General features: G+C 36.9%; 1 protein-coding gene across 2 annotated transcripts; it reads left to right on the top strand.

Moving 5' to 3' along the window:
• Positions 1-4616: 4616 nt before the first annotated feature.
• CTXN2 (cortexin 2) lies at positions 4617-15300 on the top strand. 2 transcript variants are annotated; one of them, XM_003928891.4, is made up of 2 exons: positions 4617-4871; positions 14488-15300. In XM_003928891.4, exon 2 carries the CDS (start codon positions 14545-14547, stop codon positions 14788-14790), a length of 246 nt encoding a protein of 81 aa, XP_003928940.1. In that variant the 5' UTR covers positions 4617-4871; positions 14488-14544; the 3' UTR covers positions 14791-15300. The 2 variants fall into 2 exon arrangements, with proteins under 2 accessions (XP_003928940.1, XP_039324767.1); XM_039468833.2 differs by lacking the exon at positions 4617-4871 and adding an exon at positions 5056-5461.
• Positions 15301-19553: the final 4253 nt, after the last annotated feature.

Below are 19553 nucleotides of genomic sequence, written 5' to 3'. Positions count from 1 at the left end.
GCTTGTTTAGGAAGAGGGCCTACATTTCTTAGTGAAATTTCAAAATCATTCTTATTCCTCCCCCCAGAAAAATGATTAAAACTGTGTATGTAGACCAAAAAAAGGTATGGGTAGATAAAAATGACACTCAAATACATAGGAATTCATTGTTTGAAAAATAAAGAGCTGACTTTTGAATATAGCTAATTACCTAACATTATCGAAAGCCAAAAAAAAGCATTGGATCGATCTTAAAAAATATTTAAACCAAAACTAATCTATATTTGTCTTTAATACATTTTTTAAAATTTCACATTTGAAAGATATGCTATCCAATGCTTGAATCAATAGCAATATTCAAATCAAAAAGCACAACTACATTAAAATATTTTAGTTCAGGAATAATAATCAAATCTCAGCCAAACAAGATGTCGATTTTCCTCAAAAGTTGAAAGTAACATGTCGGCCTAATAAGTTGAGAGCAAGAGGTCAACTAGAGCCGGGATGGCAGGAATTTAGGCAAGCTGAATTTTCTGCTGAAAAGAATCCTGAGCTCAATTGTTAGAGGAAATTCTTGTTTTCAGTTTCTTTGTGACAACCTCATTCTAGAATGTGTTCATTAGAGTGGGGCTGTCATGCTTTCTAAATTCCTATAGTTACCATGTCTTCTAACAAGGTGGACAATTAACACTTCCAATCTCTGAGATAACAAAAAGTCTTAGTCATATAAGGGACACTATTTAGAGTATAAAAAGAGAAACAGGATAACAAAGCAGTCTGAAATTAAGCTGATCTGTAATTATATAAACTGAAAATTTCTTCTGTCATGTTGACATTTTAATATTTCATCATAATTTAGATTTATATCTGCATAGGTAATTAGATGATACATTTTTCTGTATTTTACTATCCTATTAATAAATTTATAAAACAACCATATACACTCACTTAATAGTCCACATATTTTGACCAAAAAGCAGAGAAATTTACTTTTTTTAAATTTACTCCACTTCTGATTTTATGAGAACATTTACATGAGGGGACACATTGAAACAGATAATTAAAAGAAAATAATATATCATTCATTACCTGAGAAACCAAAATTGCAGTAGTTAAGGTCATGAAAAAGAACATATATAACAGCCTTAAGATCCTATACAGCTATTCATTTTCAGCTGTTAATTTGACTCTGACATCCCTAGTAACTAAAATAAATGCTAATTTTAATTAGTTACATGATTTTCATTGTATATAAGAACAAAACATACCACTTTACCTGGGTTGATTTAAGTGAGGAGGAGGGGCATGAAAGTTTAATTCATGAAACTGGTATTGAAAGAAATGCTTTGGGGGCTATGTCTCTGAAATCTAAACTCCTTAGGCATCTTTATGTAAGAAATAGTAACTTACATGTTGACCAAGACTTTAGTAACAGCCCTGTAGTAGACATAGAGCAGGTTGTGTGAGTTGGGAGCTGTTTCACATAGAATTACTGTGTATAAGCTGAGAGCATAATGTCAAAGCATAGTAAAGGCAATTTCTGTTTGGGGAACTTCTAAACGATGCCACCCACATATATACATTTCTAATAATTTAAATTGCTCTGAAAATAAATCATAGATGCTCCAGAAATATAGATTATCCACGTATGCTTTAGAAAGGCATTCATATATTTCATGTCTTTCAGCAATTTGTTTGTAAAAGTTGGCCAGCAGATATTGGCAAGAATCTGAAATACAAGTATTCTGTGTTTTACCTTTTTGCAATTCTTCATCCCTTCTTTGGCAATGGATAACAAAATATAAATAGCATATTAATCTGTGTTTGTATAGAACTTTGTAGAACTTGCCGTATTATTTTGCCATGTATCTCCTCAAGGGCAGAGACCAAATCTCATTTATCTTTGTATTTCAGCATCTAGCAAAGAAAGTGGAGCCTAATGGATTTTTAATCCATTATGCTTTCCTGAATAAGCCATTTTGCACACTTTTGAGAGCATCATTACCTTTCATATAGCTTGAAAAGGGTCAGGGTCATGCAGCAACTAATACCAAGGAACCTAATTTATAGTCAAAGCTTTCCTTTGGCATCAATTCAGAAGCATTAATGTGAAACACCAGCAACCTTCAAAATGTAAGCATGTGTGTCAATGACATGACAAATCAACATTCACATAAATGATCTATGAAACAAGAACCATATTCTACCTTCTAAACTAAATGAGAATTAAATCTGTTATATCCAGATTTTAAAAATCAGCTTTATGGGCATTCAACATGGAGTCATATTTAAAGTTATAAAATAAAAAGTCAAAGTCCCCAACCATGATAACAAATTATTGGAGTGGTGCTCATATATCCACAGCAGAATCATGTAACTTAGTTCTGCTCCCTTGAGCTGGGCCTGCAAAGAGAATGAATGATTGTAATCATAGTATGGAAATACAGAGTCAACTTCCAACTATACTACTGGTCCAGCCAGACAATGTCAAAATCAAAATCAAATGAATCAAATTCATAAAAATTGTTAATACTGTACAGACAAAATGTTTACATGATTAACCTCTGAATTAATTTTGAATAAATTATTTTTTGTAACAGTTTGGAAACATACATAAGATAATAGATGGAATAAAATGATTTCCTTTCCCACACTCTATGAGTGACTGCATTGCCAGAATACAATATCTCTAGCATGTTGCCACTTTATTTATTTCTATTTATTTATTCTTGAGACAGTGTCTCCCTCTGTCCCCCAGGCTGGAGTGCAGTAGCACAATCAATCTCGGCTCACTGCAATCTCTGACTTCCAGTTCAAGCGATTCTCCTGCCTCAGTCTCCTGAGTAGCTGGGATTACAGGTGCCCGCCACCATGCCCAGCTAAGTTTTGTATTTTCAGTAGAGACAAGGTTTCACCATGTTGGCCAGGCTGGTTTCGAACTCCTGACCTCAGGTGATCATCTCGCCTCGGCCTCCAAACGTGCTGGGATAACAGGCATGAGCCACCACTCCCAGCTGCATCTTGCTACTTTAATTGGTCCCAAAACTAGTAATATCTGGCATCACCTAGGAAATTGTCAGAAAAGCACAATCTGAGACCCAAACCCATACCTACTAAATCAGAATCTGCATTTTAGCAAGATCATTGTAGATTCATGTGCATGTTATATTTCAAGAAGCACTGTTCCAGCACAGAGCGCAATAAAGAATCTGGCCCTTGGCAAGCTTAAAAAGAGTCAATAAAACCATGGCCATGGAAATGTCCCTAGAAGAAGATATGTCTTTCACTCTTCCATAGGGGGCAGTTAGTGCTCCTACATTTTAGGACATGTTAATAGTTTCAAATCAAAAACAACTTTTTAAAAATGTGGTCTTCTATGAACTCTCAGTTATACATTGCCCATTTTTTGTAAGACTATTACATTTCCCAAATCAGTAAATCCTCAAAATAATATAATCATAAAGTTTGCCTTCACTTTGTTACTGAATCTAGTTACACTTATTATGTGTTTTCATCTTACTTTCTTTAGATGAATGATGTACCAATTCTGTATCTACCTTTCCCCCAACCACTCACAGTCCAGTAGTTAGAAGGTGAATAATTAAGGTTGTAGGGAATCAAAAGTACTTGCAACTTGTAGGTTCTGGATATAATAGCAAAACATAAATAGAGTTGGGAACCCTATAACTGAGTTTGTTGAAACGACCAGACGCTAAAATAAGGATCAAGAGCAAGGTTTCTGTTTTGTTTTGCTTTGCTTTGCTTTGCTTTGCTTTGCTTTGCTTTGCTTTGCTTTGCTTTGCTTTGCTTTGCTTTGCTTTGCTTTGCTTTGCTTTGCTTTGCTTTGCTTTGCTTTGCTTTGCTTTGCTTCGCTTTGCCTTGCCTTGCTTTCATGTCGGTTAGGTTTAGAATCTACGCATTCAACACTGTTTAGAAAACGTTAACTGGCAGCTATCTAGAGCTTTATCAGAGCGTTTCCTGGCTGCTGTTTTGTGGTCTTCTAGCTCGTATTCGGGAGCCAGGTCTCACCACGAGCCATTTCAGCACTACGGACAGCGCCTAGGTGCCTTCTGGGAACCGAGGGGGATTCAGTTGTATTTGAGAAGAGTGAAGGGAAAGAGTAAAGAAAAAAAAACTCCAAACGACACATTCAGTCTCCAGTTAAACCAATACACCTTTCACTTCTGAATTTTCCTTGCCAGATAAGAAGAAACATGTAAGAATTTGGCGCCTACTGTTCGACTGAAACGGCTGTCACCAAAGCACAGGAAAATGCCCGAGGCACAGCTAGGAATGCAGCAAAGAGAGCAAAACAAGGATTTCAGCAGTGAATTAATTAAACCCCCACTGCCTTAGTAAACAAAGTTAGTGATGAAATCTAATTGCTAACCTTCAGGGTGTGTCAAGAGAGAAAAATGAGCGTCTATTTTTTTTTGGTTTTTTTTTTGTTGTTGTTGTTGTTGTTTTCTTTCTCGCTTTCTCTTTCTTTTAGCAGGAATAGATAAAGCCTGTTGCTGCTGGAGCCGATTCCCTTCCCCTCCTCATCTCCCACCTCTTTTCAGTCTCACGTACACACAGAGACGCTGTCAAGGATACACGCGAGCGCAAATATTTACACACTGCCACACCGAGGAAATCCATGCACGTTTTCCTGCAAACACACGCGCGCGCGCACACGTACTTCGGCGGGCGCCCACGTCCTCTGTCTCACCGACAGACACAGACATTTACACTCCTAGGCCAGAAAAGCGCTAGCCAGGGTCCTGTGACTCCACGCAGGTTCCAGAACACGCCTTCTACGTTGTTACTGAACCGATCAGCGAACACAGACAAACGTGCCAACACTTAAGTCTACTGGCTGGACTTTATCTCCATGGCAACAAGCATGGAAGGTGAGACAGCGCTGCCTGCGAAGTAACTTTCTCCCCCTTCCCTCTGCATTAACTGACAGCGTTCCAAATGCAGGTCCAGATGAGTAGCATGCCCTCATTCTCTTGCATTTCTGAAGCAAAACAGCGAGTGGTGGGGCGGTGGGCGGGGGAGCCAGCAGGTCTGATAAGTTCACGTTCTGAAGGGGAAACAGCAACCCTAATGCTAGCGCCACTGCTGATGCGGCTGCCAGCGGGGGGAAAGTGTTGTGTACGTGCAGATTGCTGATGCTTCTCCCATAATGTTTTGTAGGAAGTTTCCATGCTTCTTCGGCTTAGTACGTAGAAAGAGACCTGGAGACAAACAACGCAGAATGATGATGATGGTCTAGGTTTTTTAAATGAGATATTTGGAGAATTTTCAGACCAGGTTTCCCAGTGCTTTGGAAGGATTGAATGTCAGAGTCCTTGAGCCATCCAAAGATTCTCTTGAGAGAGAAATTCTTTTAAGGTTGAAATCTGAGGGTTTGGGGGTGAATTCTGGCAGGTCCTAAGATGTGGGATCTCTGGAAAACCCTGAAGTTTATGCATTTCATCATGATGAAGACATCTAGGTTTGTAATTTAAGGCTTTCCTTTGATTCCAACACATTTGATTCTTAATGATTAACTACCTCTGTGCAGATGTGGCTTCAATAAGGCTTATTTTCTCTCTTTTACTGGGATATAATAACCTTTATATTTTGTGTAGAATGTGTATATGTATGGAAGGGTTCATTATTTCTTCAGCTGGGTTTTGCTATATGTCTTATTTTATGAAATTAAGAATGTCATCATTAGCAGTAGAGATTATGTTATCTAATAGCCAGTACTAAAATACTTTCCACCTAGAACATCATACTCCACTCTAATAGTTACTATTTCAAGTTTACTATTTGGAATATCATTACTAGATAAATAAACAAGAGGAAAAACCTGTTGATTAACATTAAACACAGGGGGTTCTTTCTGTAATGGGTACACATTTTTTAACATTGGGTTCTCTAATTGTGCATTATTGCATGATGATTAAATGATTTTATCTGAAAGGTGTATTTTTATATCTCTAGTAAGGTTATGTCACAGAAGAAATAAACATCACTAACAATATTCATGAATATAAAAGGCTGTATTTCAGGTATAAAAATACTATGCTTGACTACTTACAGGGGTATGATTTGTAAGTACTGATCATAGGAAGACTTTGTTTTTTACTTACTGGATGCTAACTACAAAGCAACTTCATGAGATTTGGGCTATTTGATATTTACAGGAATACCCTTGGCCCAATCTTATGAGTCATCAGTACTAAGAAATCTTAGTGCCTGACAGTTGTCATGAAGGAAATGTACTTTCAACCAAGTTACTCATTGCCAAAGTACCTAATCATTTATTCCACTGAATATGGCTCAAGACAGTATTTTATTATTTGTATCAGTAGTACTAAAAGATACTTAAATATTTTAATCATTCTTCATATTGATCCTGATATTTAAATTGTGCATTGTTGATTTTAGCCAGTTTTTCTGGTGTAATATACTACAAGTAATTTTTACCATTACCCAATTTTACATTCTACTTATTTTTGAAATTTTATTTTTTTAACTATTTTTTATGAATTTTTAAATTTTGTGGTTTTTGAACATCATCTAAATTTTCTCAGATTTCTTTCATTTTCTATATCCCAGCAAACAGGATATTAAGATGATGCTTCTCCAGAACTAGGTATTACAGTGTCTGTTGTGAAAAGCTCTTCCAGCAATTAGAAAGAGTGAAAATGCATATTTTATCTATACTTGTTGAGTATTTTGAATACCTTAGTAATTGTGAAGAAATCAGTTTTGTAACTGGAGACTTTTGCTTTTAACAATATGTTGTAGTTAACAATATATATATATATTTTTTGGAGACGGAGTTTCGCTCTTGTTACCCAGGCTGGAGTGCAATGGTGCGCTCTCGGCTCACTGCAACGTCCGCCTCCTGGGTTCAGGCAATTCTCCTGCCTCAGCCTCCTGAGTAGCTGGGATTACAGGCACGCGCCACCATGCCCAGCTAATTTTTTTTTTGTATTTTTAGTAGAGACGGGGTTTCACCATGTTGACCAGGATGGTCTTGATCTCTTGACCTCGTGATCCACCCACCTCGGCCTCCCAAAGTGCTGGGATTACAGGCTTGAGCCACCGCGCCCAGCCAACAATATTTTTATATCATAGTGTGCTCTATATCAATAGAAAAGCAGAAGACTTGGCACACTTAGCAGTATATTCTCAAAAACTTTAGCTTTGGTGTTGAAATGAGACAAGTTGTTCATTTCACAGAGCAAGTAAAATGGACAGTTTGGGCAATCGTTGGAAAAATTTAGGCCAGAAATACTGGTATTTCAGTTGCTACATATATAGTTTAAATTACCAAAACCATCTATTTGCTGAACATATTGTTAGGCAATTGCTTAACTTTTTACTTCTATTTGCTTGTGTAGTCACAGCCTGAAGCAATGGCCAGACTTCTTAATCAGCCTTTGACTATTACTTCAGTGGCTCTCCTTGACCTGCATTTTGTTTTCATCTTTAGTACAGACTTTTTTGATAAATATAAAAGCCTGTTTTCCCTTTTAAGATATTAATAAAACATTTGTTCTTTCTCAACCCATTTTTTGTTAGAAATGGAAAGTTTTGCAATTCTTTAAACCCAGGTAAATTTATGTGGCTCTTTCTTTAAAAACTGAATATTCAGTCATGTCTTCATTATAGAAAGTGATTCGTCTTATGATTTAACCTTCTGTACTTTTAATTTTTGACTAAGTAAAACTTATTTTCTGTCAAGTTTATTTACCATCTGACTCTGATTTCTCATTACCCTCCCTCCTAACTCCCATTCAATTTAGTGTCCCTCCTCAACCCTCAACTAAATTTTTATAATGATGAAATAATTCCGAATGCCAACCATAAGACCATGTTTTCAGTGCTTAGTTTTCATCACCACTGCAGAGTTTGGCACTATTTACTAATGCCTCCTTCTAGAAAGCCTGGCCTCCTTTATAGTGGTAAACTTTCTGCTACAGATTTACTCATGATCCTTCTTATATAACTCCACGAGGAGATTCTCTTTGTAGGAGAGGCATTCCTTGAAGCTCCTTGCTAGGCTTCTTCCATCTTTATTCATTTCTGGTAACAGAAAATTGACTTTAATGGAATTACAATAAAATTGCTCTATGGATCAATCTAGAACAAGCCCATCTGGCTTTCTGCAAGTTAATACTTCAAATATTTGAATCTACCTATTGTCATCTTTGGTCTTCCCTTTCCTAGGCAAAACTCAACAACTCTTTTCTTTAAGGTTTTATCTGCAAATACTTCCATATACTGGGCTCTGTCCATCCTGGATACATTCTTCTACACAAACATTATTTAACAACAATACCTTAAAATATTCTCTCCATCAAAAATTTTATGCTAGACAAAATGATCTAGATTAATGTATTGAAAGCTGTCAATTGAGTGCTTACTATGCATCACACATGAGTACCGCAAATTCACCAAGTTCAGAAGTAAAGTCATCATTTACTTTCTAATTCTATACTTTGCTCTTATTTTCTTTGTTTTGATCAGTAAAAACACTATATTTATACTTGTTCAAGCTTAATAGTGTAGAGTCGTCTTTGATGCTTCCCTCCCCATGGGCCCACTACTTTCTAAATCCTACCCCTCCTATTTTTCCAAATATCTTTCCAACCTCTACCATCTCCCACGTATCTAATTACTAGTATAGATCCTCATTGCTTCTCACCTGAACCATTTCTTTCCCATGATGCTTTGTCTTTCAAAATTATGTCCATTTCAGTCTCATCATCAAACCACTCAGCCTTTAAGCAAATAAATTTCAAACTCTTAGCCTGGCAGTCAAAATATTCGAACCAACCTTTGCAGTGCTTGGTTTCCTATACTCCCTCTAGCCTGTACCAAATTGCTCACTGTGCTCTGAATAAATCCAGTACATTTCTGTCTTCATATTTATTGTCAGGCTCTTTTCTTCTTTTCAGATCTGAATTGTTCTGTCTGTCAAGACTCAGTTCAAATACAATCTCTTGCAGAAAAAAAACTTTCCTGATTCCTCAATGGGTGAAATCCTGATTCCATCTAAACTTGTTTATCCTTTTTGAATCTTCTTTTTTGTCACCAAGATGTTGAAGACAATAATATCAACACAATGTGGGCATTGTGGGAATTAAATAAATGTATGTAAAGCAGTATTTTGATACACAGTAGATTTTAAATAGAAGTTTGTTTCCTTCTCTTTTTTATTCCTTTTGTAGAAGCCTACATTGCTGTTTTTTTCCTCGTGTGTACATGGCTCGTCTCTTACTAGCTATAGTCTTTTTGAGTAGAGGGGTTCATGTCTACTAGAGCATAGTAGCAACCCGATAAGTATTTTTCAATGAAAGTATGGTGAATATATGCAGCGTTACTTTATATGTGGTCTGACTGATGCATTATAATAATGTTATTACTTTCTATCATTTGCACCCCCATTCAATTTAAAACATTTGCTTTTGTAAGCCACGACCTCATGTATTTGGCTCATACTAACTTGATTAATGGCAGCTTACAGATTTATTTTACATGAACTGCCAAGTCATTATCTCCTCTGTTTGGGGTGGGTGCATCTCCTTCTCTCCCACTTAAACGTTGGGCTTTAGAAGTGTTTCTATTAAATTTTATGCTGTAGTTTCAACCCAAAATTCTAGGCATCAGAATTGTTTTGAGCCTTTATTCAATGTGCTATCATATTTCAGCCAAGGTTTGTCAAATTTAATAAGCTTCACTTCAATATCTTCAACTTAGTCATTGTTAAAAAAAAACACTGAAAAGTATGTGTAGATAAAGTTAAACCTTTGTAATACCACACTGGAGACCCATCTGCATGATCACAGAACCCAATATTTATTAGGGTAGTTCAGAGCTGTGAATCTACATTAAAAATATTATTATCCAGGCATATCTCATGTCTTCCCCACAAAGATCACGGGAGGCTGTTAAATGCATTGCCAAAATAACTAAACCTTGTCCATGCTATTTCCCTGATTCACCGTATTAGTAGTAAACTTTCAAAAAGGAAGTGAATTGGCACTGCCTATTAAACTCGTTAACTTGTAATGACTTCTGAAATACTGACAAATTACTCGTTAAATAATTAATTATGGGTTTGCAACAAAGATTAATTCCAAGTTACCAATACATAATTTTTACAATTCCCCCTTACTCCTCTTGAAAATTGAGACATTTGTCCATATCCTTACCTCTGGCAGCTCTTTCGTGGTCTGTAATTTCTCAAAAGTATTGAAAGTACATCTCCAAGTTATAAACTATCTGTTCATGAGAGTGTTAACTCATTTAGTGTGATTACACATTATTCTACTAAAGTATTTGTCCCCTTACATTGATTTTTTTCTTTTGTCATTTCTAAAGCTCATTCTACATTGGTTAAAAAGACAGAAGTAGATTAAGTAGATGCTTTTTTATTTTATTTTTATTTTTTATTTTTTTTGCTATTTGATAACATTAAACCATCTTGTACAAATAAAGGGCTTAATCTTATATTGGTCTATCTCTTGATATGAACATACTGTATACGAAATTCTTCCACCTCAAAGCCTTTGCAAAGGCTGTTTCCACAAAGTTCAAATCTATTCCTCCAAATATTTTCATGGTTCTCTTCTAGACATCATTCAGGGAAAATACTGCCTCCCTAGGGAAGCCTTTGCTGACCTCTTTAACTAAAGGAATGTTGCTTATCCACCATCACTCTCTTTCCTCTGAACTCGCTTTGCTTTCTTTCATAGCCTCTATGACTATGAGTACCTGCCATAATATGGTATAGAGATAGATATTTTTAAATAATTGTGTCTGTCTTCAGCACTGGGATGTAACCCTAAGTTTGGCAGGTGCACATTGTTATCTAGTTCATCACTGTACCCCAGTACCAAGAGCAGTACTGACATCTAACAGATGCTGAATATATATTTGGTTAATGAATACATGAAAATATTATGTGTTACCTCAAGTTCATCTAGCTCTTTAGCTTTCTTAACAGTATTCTGAAAGTTTTGGGTCACTTCTCAGCATTTTCCCTACTTTTACTGCATTTGCTCCTGTATTTGTACCAATCATAGAGACACAGAGTGCTTATAAATTATGTTTAAAGCCATGAAATAGTCATTTATCTATTCCTCCGAGGTAGTATAAAAATGGTGATTTTATTTATTTATTAACAGTGACTCTGTGTATCTATTCATTCTTTATGCCCTTACCTGATTCCAAAAGCCTTTGAAGTATCTTACAATACCTTCTTAGTTAAGGGTAACAGCCAAGTAATGTAGAGGGCAGGGACAGAAGAAGAAAGAGTAATTATACCAGAAATCTTAAGCTAACCAATGTCACTATAGTTGAATACAAAATTTAGCCCTGTACTTCCCGGCACAAACTAATGCCAAAATATTTGTTGGCTATATATCTTTCCTTAGAAAACAAAAGGAAACTTCCAAGGTGGTAAGGAAACATCTATTTTCTCTACCTTTGAATACTAAAAATGATGTGAGTCTAAGAATGCCAAGTAAATTTGATAGAAAAGAACAAAAACACTGAACTCTGAGCTACTGAGTTTTTATACTTATTTTCAATGCCAATTTTTGAAATCAAAGTTTTCTTTTTCATTTTAACTAAATGTATTTTCATGCTTTCTGGATATTTAAAAACTAGAGTCTTGTACAAAACTTTATTTGAAGGACTTCATTCCTCAAAAAATATATTCTACAATATATTTAGTTTAATTCAATTAAAATATTGTTACCTATAGTGTGCTGGGAACTGTGATCATTATGTGAGAAGTAACTATTTTCCATTTAAAATGATAAATACTCTTTAATTTACATATCATCTAAGGCTCTAAGAACAAAGTATTATTTGGTGTATGATGGACATGTATTCTAAAGTACAAAAGACTTTATATGTCTTAAGTAGGAAGATGCCTTGTTTTAAATTGATAGTAACAAATGAGAGGAATGTTTTATTGCTGCCTCTGAAAATCGCCTCTTTTTGTTGGTTTGTTTGGTTGGTTAGTAGGTTCTAAGAAAAATAAGAATGTAGTAAATGAATCACTGGGTAAGAGTCAACAGACTTAACTCCTCCAATGACCAGCTATGATACTGTGTCTGGGTCTATATTATGCATTTTCAAAACACCTGAATACATTTAGCTAACATCATAACTTTAGTCAGTTTAGGCTACTGCTAGATGATAAAAAAAAAAAAAAAGGAACTGTCTGAAAAATAAACAGATCATTAAAACTGCCCAAGTACTTTAACTTTTGTGATGTCAACTGCTAAAAGTTAGACTCTCCAGAACCAGACTCTGAGACAGAGGTTAGCTTGCTGAATTTTTATTGAGGATTGTCCTTGGGCTCAACACCCATGGACAAGTGGGAAATTAAACAGGAATGGGCAGAAGTTGAGGTGTGGGATGGACCCAGTGGCAGTCTCTACTGAGCCCATATAGAATTTTGAAGCTGAAATAGGTTTTCAGAGCTGCCCTCCTTTGAGTCAAGATGGCCATGGCTTTATCCTATTATATAATCAATCATTGAGTATAGTCTTCCTTGGGAAATGCCATGACTTTGGATGAAGCAGCTCTCTGCAACCGAAGCAATCAGTGAAAGAGGCTGAAGCTGAAGACTGTTTGCTGGCAACATTCTTTGCTGCTGGGCAACAAGTCCTTCGTTGAGGAAAATCTAGTGGGAAACCACAGTGTCCATCAATAAACCATGTTTATTGCCTCCTCTTACCCACATAACCCCTAAAATATCCACATGTTGCAGCCCAGCAAGGTTATGCTCTAGTAAAAAATAAATGAACAAGTGAGTTAGCTGAATCATCTCCTTGGTCCAACATCTCCATTCAGAAACATCCTGCTATTCAATTTCTCCATCCATTAAACAAATGAACCAGCAAGTATATGGATCTTAACAAATGACTTTTAATTGACAAAAGCAAGAAAATTAGACATTTAGATAGCAAAAAAAGTTCCAGTTAAGTCTCCGAGTCATTAAAGATTCAGTCTAGTCTTCTACGCTTTTTACAGGACAAATAGTATAACAAGAGCTCAACCTTCAGGAAGATCATATTCAGCCAATAAATGTCCCAATATTTAAAAAAATAAAGTCGTTTTACTATGCTATATTGATTAGGACAAAAAAATGATTTAGAGGAAAGAAATTCAAGAGGGGTTTGAACAATAGTTTTTCCCTTTACTAAATGAAAAAAATCAAACGATGAACATAAATCATAATTATTGAATATTTCTGCCACTTAAGGTTTGAAAACAGAGCTTTTTTTGTAATCCAAATCATTATAAAACAAAATATTGATTGATATTAATTGGTGTATTACTTGCAGAATAACTTTGAAAGCTACAAGGCCTGCTTTTATTACTCTCTTTCTCCATTCCTTACCTCCATCCTTTGTACTGTCTCAGTTGTTTTCTGAAAATTAGGTCCGAAAATTATCAGAAAAAGCAACAATAAAAAAGAAAATACCAACTGTCTATCATTCACAGTTATCAGATGAAAAGCTATTTAGTGACAGTCCTCTCTAAAGGGTGACTGTACATTAGTAATTTATTTGATTAATTTTTATCTGTATTTGTAATTCATTTAACTAAAGACATCAAATGGGGGGAAAAGCCTATTGTGTTTCAGTTCAACATACACTTTCTGACACTTTAGTGCCAGTTTTAGAATCTCAGCACAGTAGGGACTTTAGAGTGGAAATCTTGTTGGGAGGGGGACTGGGGAGCTTGTCTTGAAGTTGAATTTGCAGAGAAAGCATGTTGTTTAATTTGGATTTTATGTCTACCTAGGGTGTTCTGAAAACTAATGGAGATGGTGGGGAGGTGGTTAATGGCCATAGCCACTGCTGCTTATTACTTGCAAGCTGCTCTGTGGGGCACTGCCTGCATTAATGTAATTTTTAAAACATAATTCCTCTCTTTAAGAAATTGACACTTAGTATATCCAGTGGTAGTGAAGAAAAAAAAATGTAAGTACGCACATATAAAACCTAAGGGGGTAAAAAATAGAGAAGTCATTATGTCTGTTTAAAAGGATAAGAATCTATATCAGTCAAAATGGCACTGGAAATAGACCTTTAAGTTTGGACTTTAAACAGCTTGAGCAGCTTACATACTATGATTATTTATATTACCTACACATGCAAATATGAGGTGAAAATTAGATGACAATTTAGATCAAAGAAGCAGATATCTCACTGTCTAGCAATGAATCAAAATATTTTAGGGCTGATAATCCAAATATCCACACTCACACTTGATTTATTTAGAGTATATAGGGACAGTCTTGGTGTCCACAAAGGTAATTCTCCAATTACAACAGTTAAAAGTAGCATCTCCAGTGCTAATTTGATTCTGATCAATGTTTTCAAACATTTTGTGAGTTCAGTCAAGAAGGTTTGCAAAATGTCCGATTTTATTAAGCAACAACTTACCCAATACCATACAAGGATAAAACTAAACTGAGTCCAATTTTGTACCTAGGCCAAGAGTTGATTCCAGATGGAAATGTGAAGAGCCACAACAATATGCCAGTGAAGAATGAGTAGTACCTACTGTGGCAACTCTTCAGCTAAGATGAGTGTCAACGAAGTATCAGCTTTCTCATTGACTCTGGAGCAAAAAACTGGCTTTGCTTTTGTTGGGATTTTGTGTATCTTCTTGGGACTTCTTATTATCAGATGCTTCAAAATCCTGCTAGACCCATATAGCAGCATGCCTTCCTCTACATGGGAAGATGAAGTTGAAGAGTTTGATAAAGGGACATTTGAATATGCACTCGCGTGAGAGTTCCAGCTACATGGTTTTTATGGTTGCACCATTGGGACACATTCTGGATACATTTGTCATTACCTTGCGTGTGTGTGAGAGAGGCTCATTTTGTTTGGTGAATTCAATAAACATCTGTGACTGATTTCTTCACCACGCTGAGCAAATGATAAACTATTGTTGGGATTCCTCACTTTCCTCTGTCTCCACTTGGAGGTTTCCAGTGAATACAGCATAAGGATGGCTGCAGCTATGTTTACCACCTTTATTCTTGTTTTCAACAACTGACTTGAATTTCTGCTTCCTTTCTTGTGCTAATAAACTGTGCAAAAGGCATCTTGCTCTCTCCCCTCTGCAAAGACCAGACACCCTCTCCACATTCCAGACTCAGGCCCCTTTAGCTTTAGTGAGTCAGGTTTTAAACATAAGAAAATTTAGTCTGAAGAATAATCAGAATATTATTTTTCTAATAATAGCCATAGATCAAAAAGGTCCACAAATTTAAAAAAAAAAAAAAAAACTCAAAAACTAACATTCAAAGCCTACAAGTAATCACAGGCCCTAAAAGTCCCCAAATTTCACAAAGCCCTGACCCTCCTATCTCTTCTCTTTTTTTAATTTCTTGAAGTAAAGTCCCATAGCTTGGAATCCAAACCAGACCTGCCTCATACTGATGCTCCCTCTGCTTCCCCTTGCATAAATAGAATTTAAAAGGGAGTTTCCAGCATGACCTAGTAGAAGGAGTACTCTAAGCAGAAATAAACACAGTCTCAGCTGTGCCACCATTAGAGCTATGCTCTGATGAGTAAGTCATCTAGTCTCTGTGGGCTTCAAGGAAGAGAATCATTAACATCCTTTCCAATTCTAGTGCCCTATGAATGCTACAAATGTACCTGAAAACCCAGAGATCTGAAATGAATGAGAATTTAATGTGTCATGAAAATTTTTTCAGATTAGGAGCCTAAACCCAGAGATTTGAATTCTAATGTTAGCTTAGCCAAGAACTAGCTTTATGACCCAGAAAGTTACCTAAGGGGAACCTATCTTCCAAAATAAGAATTAAGAAAGCCATCTTGCATATCTTCAGGAATATTTAGAGGGTCAATTAGATATAATGAATGTGAAAGCAATTTGTAAACCATAAAACAGTATCTACATATACTTTGCTATCATTATTTATTCTCTTCATCAGCAGCAGTAATAGAGATTCTTAAACTCTAAGAAGCAATGGCTTAGCATAAATTATTCACTCTCTAGTATTTCATTCTCTTCAAATGAAATAAAAAGATAGAATTATATAGTTCTAAAAATTGTTTCCAACTACCAATTTCTGACTCTCTATGAGTCAGAATGGAGAAACATAGCAGAAGATAAATACAAAAATATTTATGTCCTTTGAAAATACAGAACTACAAAACATACCAAGAAGAAACAAGCATAACATTACCAAGAGTTAGCACTAAATTAGTTACTTTCAATTTATTTGATAGTCTTATCAATTAATTGAGTTTGGGACTACTATTTCCATTTTATTTTTAATCTTAATTTTGCAGAAGAGAAACTGAAGCTGAGAGAAATTAACTAACTTCCCAAGGTCATCATAGCTAGGGAATGGTTAAGTTAGGGATTGAACTTGGGCAGTTTAATTTCTGCTGTATCCCTGGACAATGTCCTCAATACTTCTATATAGCTTATAGACATGCTTACTGCTCAAGTCTATGGCATTTCAAAACCAGCTGTCTCTATATGAGATTCCTTGATGCTTTCCATCTCATAATTGATTTAGAACATATCTATAATTAGCTGTGGCTCTTCTAAACCAAATCCTCACCTCAGGGAGGCTCTTTGTGACCTAATTGGTTCAAGAATGTAGGCCTGGTACACCTCATAGCCAGTTAGTAACCTGGCCCAAGAACAGGTCACTGGTCCAAGTTCAGCTGAACATACTGAAAGCTGCGTGTGCCGGGAAACTGGACGTCTCTTTGGAGACCGAGGCTTTTAAAGTACCAGGTGTTTCATTTGTCTCCCAGAGAAGACCCTCCATTTTGATGACTAGAACAACACAAGGCCAGACCTTTATTTCAAAGGAAGAAAGACCCTTACAACCAAGAGGCAGGAAAACTTTATACAATATGAGCATTGTTTCTGGAAGTTCAACTCCCATAAGCTTTTCAAGTATATCAACTCTACCATAATATTATTTCCAAATCCCACTAAAGAAAAATTCTATTAACCAAAAGAGTCTTCATCTGTGGTTTTTATTCGTGGTCTATTGGGTGCCTTAGATTTTTTGGAGGGGCTAGAGGCAGTAAGAAAGTCAGCATCTGTAGTTTCAGAACCAGAAACAGTATCAAAAATATAAAAGGCTGGTTACAATGTGAAAACAACATGAAAATTTCATGAAATGTTAATTATTCTAGGAATAGATGTTCAATGTCACTCCTGGATCAGCCTCTAGCTTCCCCTTCCCAAAAGCCTTGTCAGAGAGGATAGGAGGAAAGATAGAGGAGCATACCTCAAGATAGCTTGCTTCTGTTACTTTTCCCACACATCTGAAAGGCCTAAGTCAGATTCACCTTTCAAGGTTGGCTTTACAGATAGTGTAATTTCATCCATATCCACGAAAACTATCTCCCGTTTGTCCCAGGATGCCTGAATCCCCTTAATAGAGAACAAAGACTTTCATTTCACCGTGAGAGATAAAAGGCTTAGAATGAAAATGTCTGGTTGATGTAAGATCAAGACTAAAACAAATTCGTACTATTTTGAAGTCAGGCAGTCAGTCAGAAAGAAAAAGAAATCGACTGGTATCAGAAGTATTCACAGTCATTGGTAGAGGGAAAAGGTTGCAGAGTAAATAAGTGGATCCCCAAAGGGTTGGAGGATGTCAGCTCATGGCTTCTGTCCTGGTCTGGTGAACTGGAACTTGTTTTGGGTCCCAGCCCCATCCTAGCTGTCCCTTGTCTTGATCTAAACAACCAGCCCCACCCACCTGAATTTGAAATGTGCCATTCCTACGCCTAAACACTTTCTATACGAGGAGTCAGAACCCTTTGTTTAACAGATAAATGTCGCCGGGCGCGGTGGCTCAAGCCTGTAATCCCAGCACTTTGGGAGGCCGAGGCGGGTGGATCACGAGGTCGAGAGATCGAGACCATCCTCGTCAACATGGTGAAACCCCGTCTCTACTAAAAGTGCAAAAAATTAGCTGGACATGGTGGCGCGTGCCTATAATCCCAGCTACTCAGGAGGCTGAGGCAGGAGAATTGCCTGAGCCCAGGAGGCGGAGGTTGCGGTGAGCCGAGATCGCGCCATTGCACTCCAGCCTGGGTAACAAGAGCGAAACTCCGTCTCAAAAACAAACAAACAAACAAACAAACAAACAAACAAAACAGATAAATGCCTTATACTGGTGGCCTTTAAGAGTAGAATAAGTTATAGGTACAGCCTTGTAATTCTGTCTCTATTTCTGACACAGCCTCACAGTATTAGCCTGACTGATTAGCATGACATTTACCTGACGAAGAGAATCTAAAGGATTTTACTTAGGGTATCTCTAGACACTTCTACAATCCTGTTTCAGTTCACTAACTTACTTTTACATTTATTTTTATAGACATAAAATCTATCCCGGCCGGGCACGGTGGCTCAAGCCTGTAATCCCAGCACTTTGGGAAGCCGAGGTGGGTGGATCACGAGGTCAAGAGATCGAGACCATCCTGGTCAACATGGTGAAACCCCGCCTCTACTAAAAATACAAAAAAATTAGCTGGGCATGGTGGCACGTGCCTGTAATCTCAGCTACTCAGGAGGCTGAGGCAGGAGAATTGCCTGAACCCAGGAGGCAGAGGTTGCGGTGAGCCGAGATCGTGCCATTGCACTCCAGCCTGGGTAACAAGAGCAAAACTCCGTCTCAAAAAAAAAAAAAAAAAAAAAAAACTATCCCAATCACTAATGAATGATCCACCTCAAAATCTTGAATGCGCTAAGTAATAATCTCTGGCTAATTGTAAATAGTGCTAAAATAATGAGAGCAAGCACTAGGTACAAATTGTTGTTATCTAAACCCCATATGCAAACTAACTTATTTATTCCTCACAATAACTCTACCACAAGGTAGATACCATTATTATCCACATCTGCATTTGCGGATAAGAAAATTAAAGCACAGAAAGATTGAGTAACTTGACTGAGTTCACACAGACAGCAAGTGGCAGGGCCAGGACATAGGTTGGGCCTTCTGACTTGAGTCTTGCTCCTAGCCACTGCATTACACCACAACCAAGCTACCCAGACAACTGGAAATCACTTGAATCGTTTCTTACAAGAAATAAAGAGGGCTCATTCAATCATCCTGAATGAAAATCAGTGACAGACCTGAGAGAGGAACTGTCTGCTGTGTTAATAATCACCTACTCGCAGATCTGAAAAAGAAAAACCTTTTCCTCAACGAAACTAAAAAACTGAGTTTGACAAAAAAATGTTTTTCCAGTTGGAGACATAAAGGTCTTTTAGTAGTGCCACTGGGATACTTACCCACAGTCTGATTCCTGCTTAAAACAGTTTTCCCTGTTGGCTCACACCTGTAATCTCAGCACTTTGAGAGGCTGAAGCGCAATCACCTGAGGTCAAAAGATCGAGACCACCTGGCCAACATGGTGAAACCCCTGTCTCTACTAAAATTATCAAAAAATTAGCAAGGCCTGGTGGTGGGCGCCTGTAATCCCGGCTACTTGGGTGGCTGAGGCAGGAAAATCGCTTGAACCTGGGAAGCAGAGATT

The sequence above is a fragment of the Saimiri boliviensis genome, chromosome 2 (genome assembly GCF_048565385.1).
Source record: "Saimiri boliviensis isolate mSaiBol1 chromosome 2, mSaiBol1.pri, whole genome shotgun sequence".
NCBI classification, from domain to species: Eukaryota; Metazoa; Chordata; class Mammalia; order Primates; family Cebidae; genus Saimiri; species Saimiri boliviensis.
Note: the sequence above shows the minus strand (reverse complement) of the source record. Positions and strands in the feature narration are given on the sequence as shown.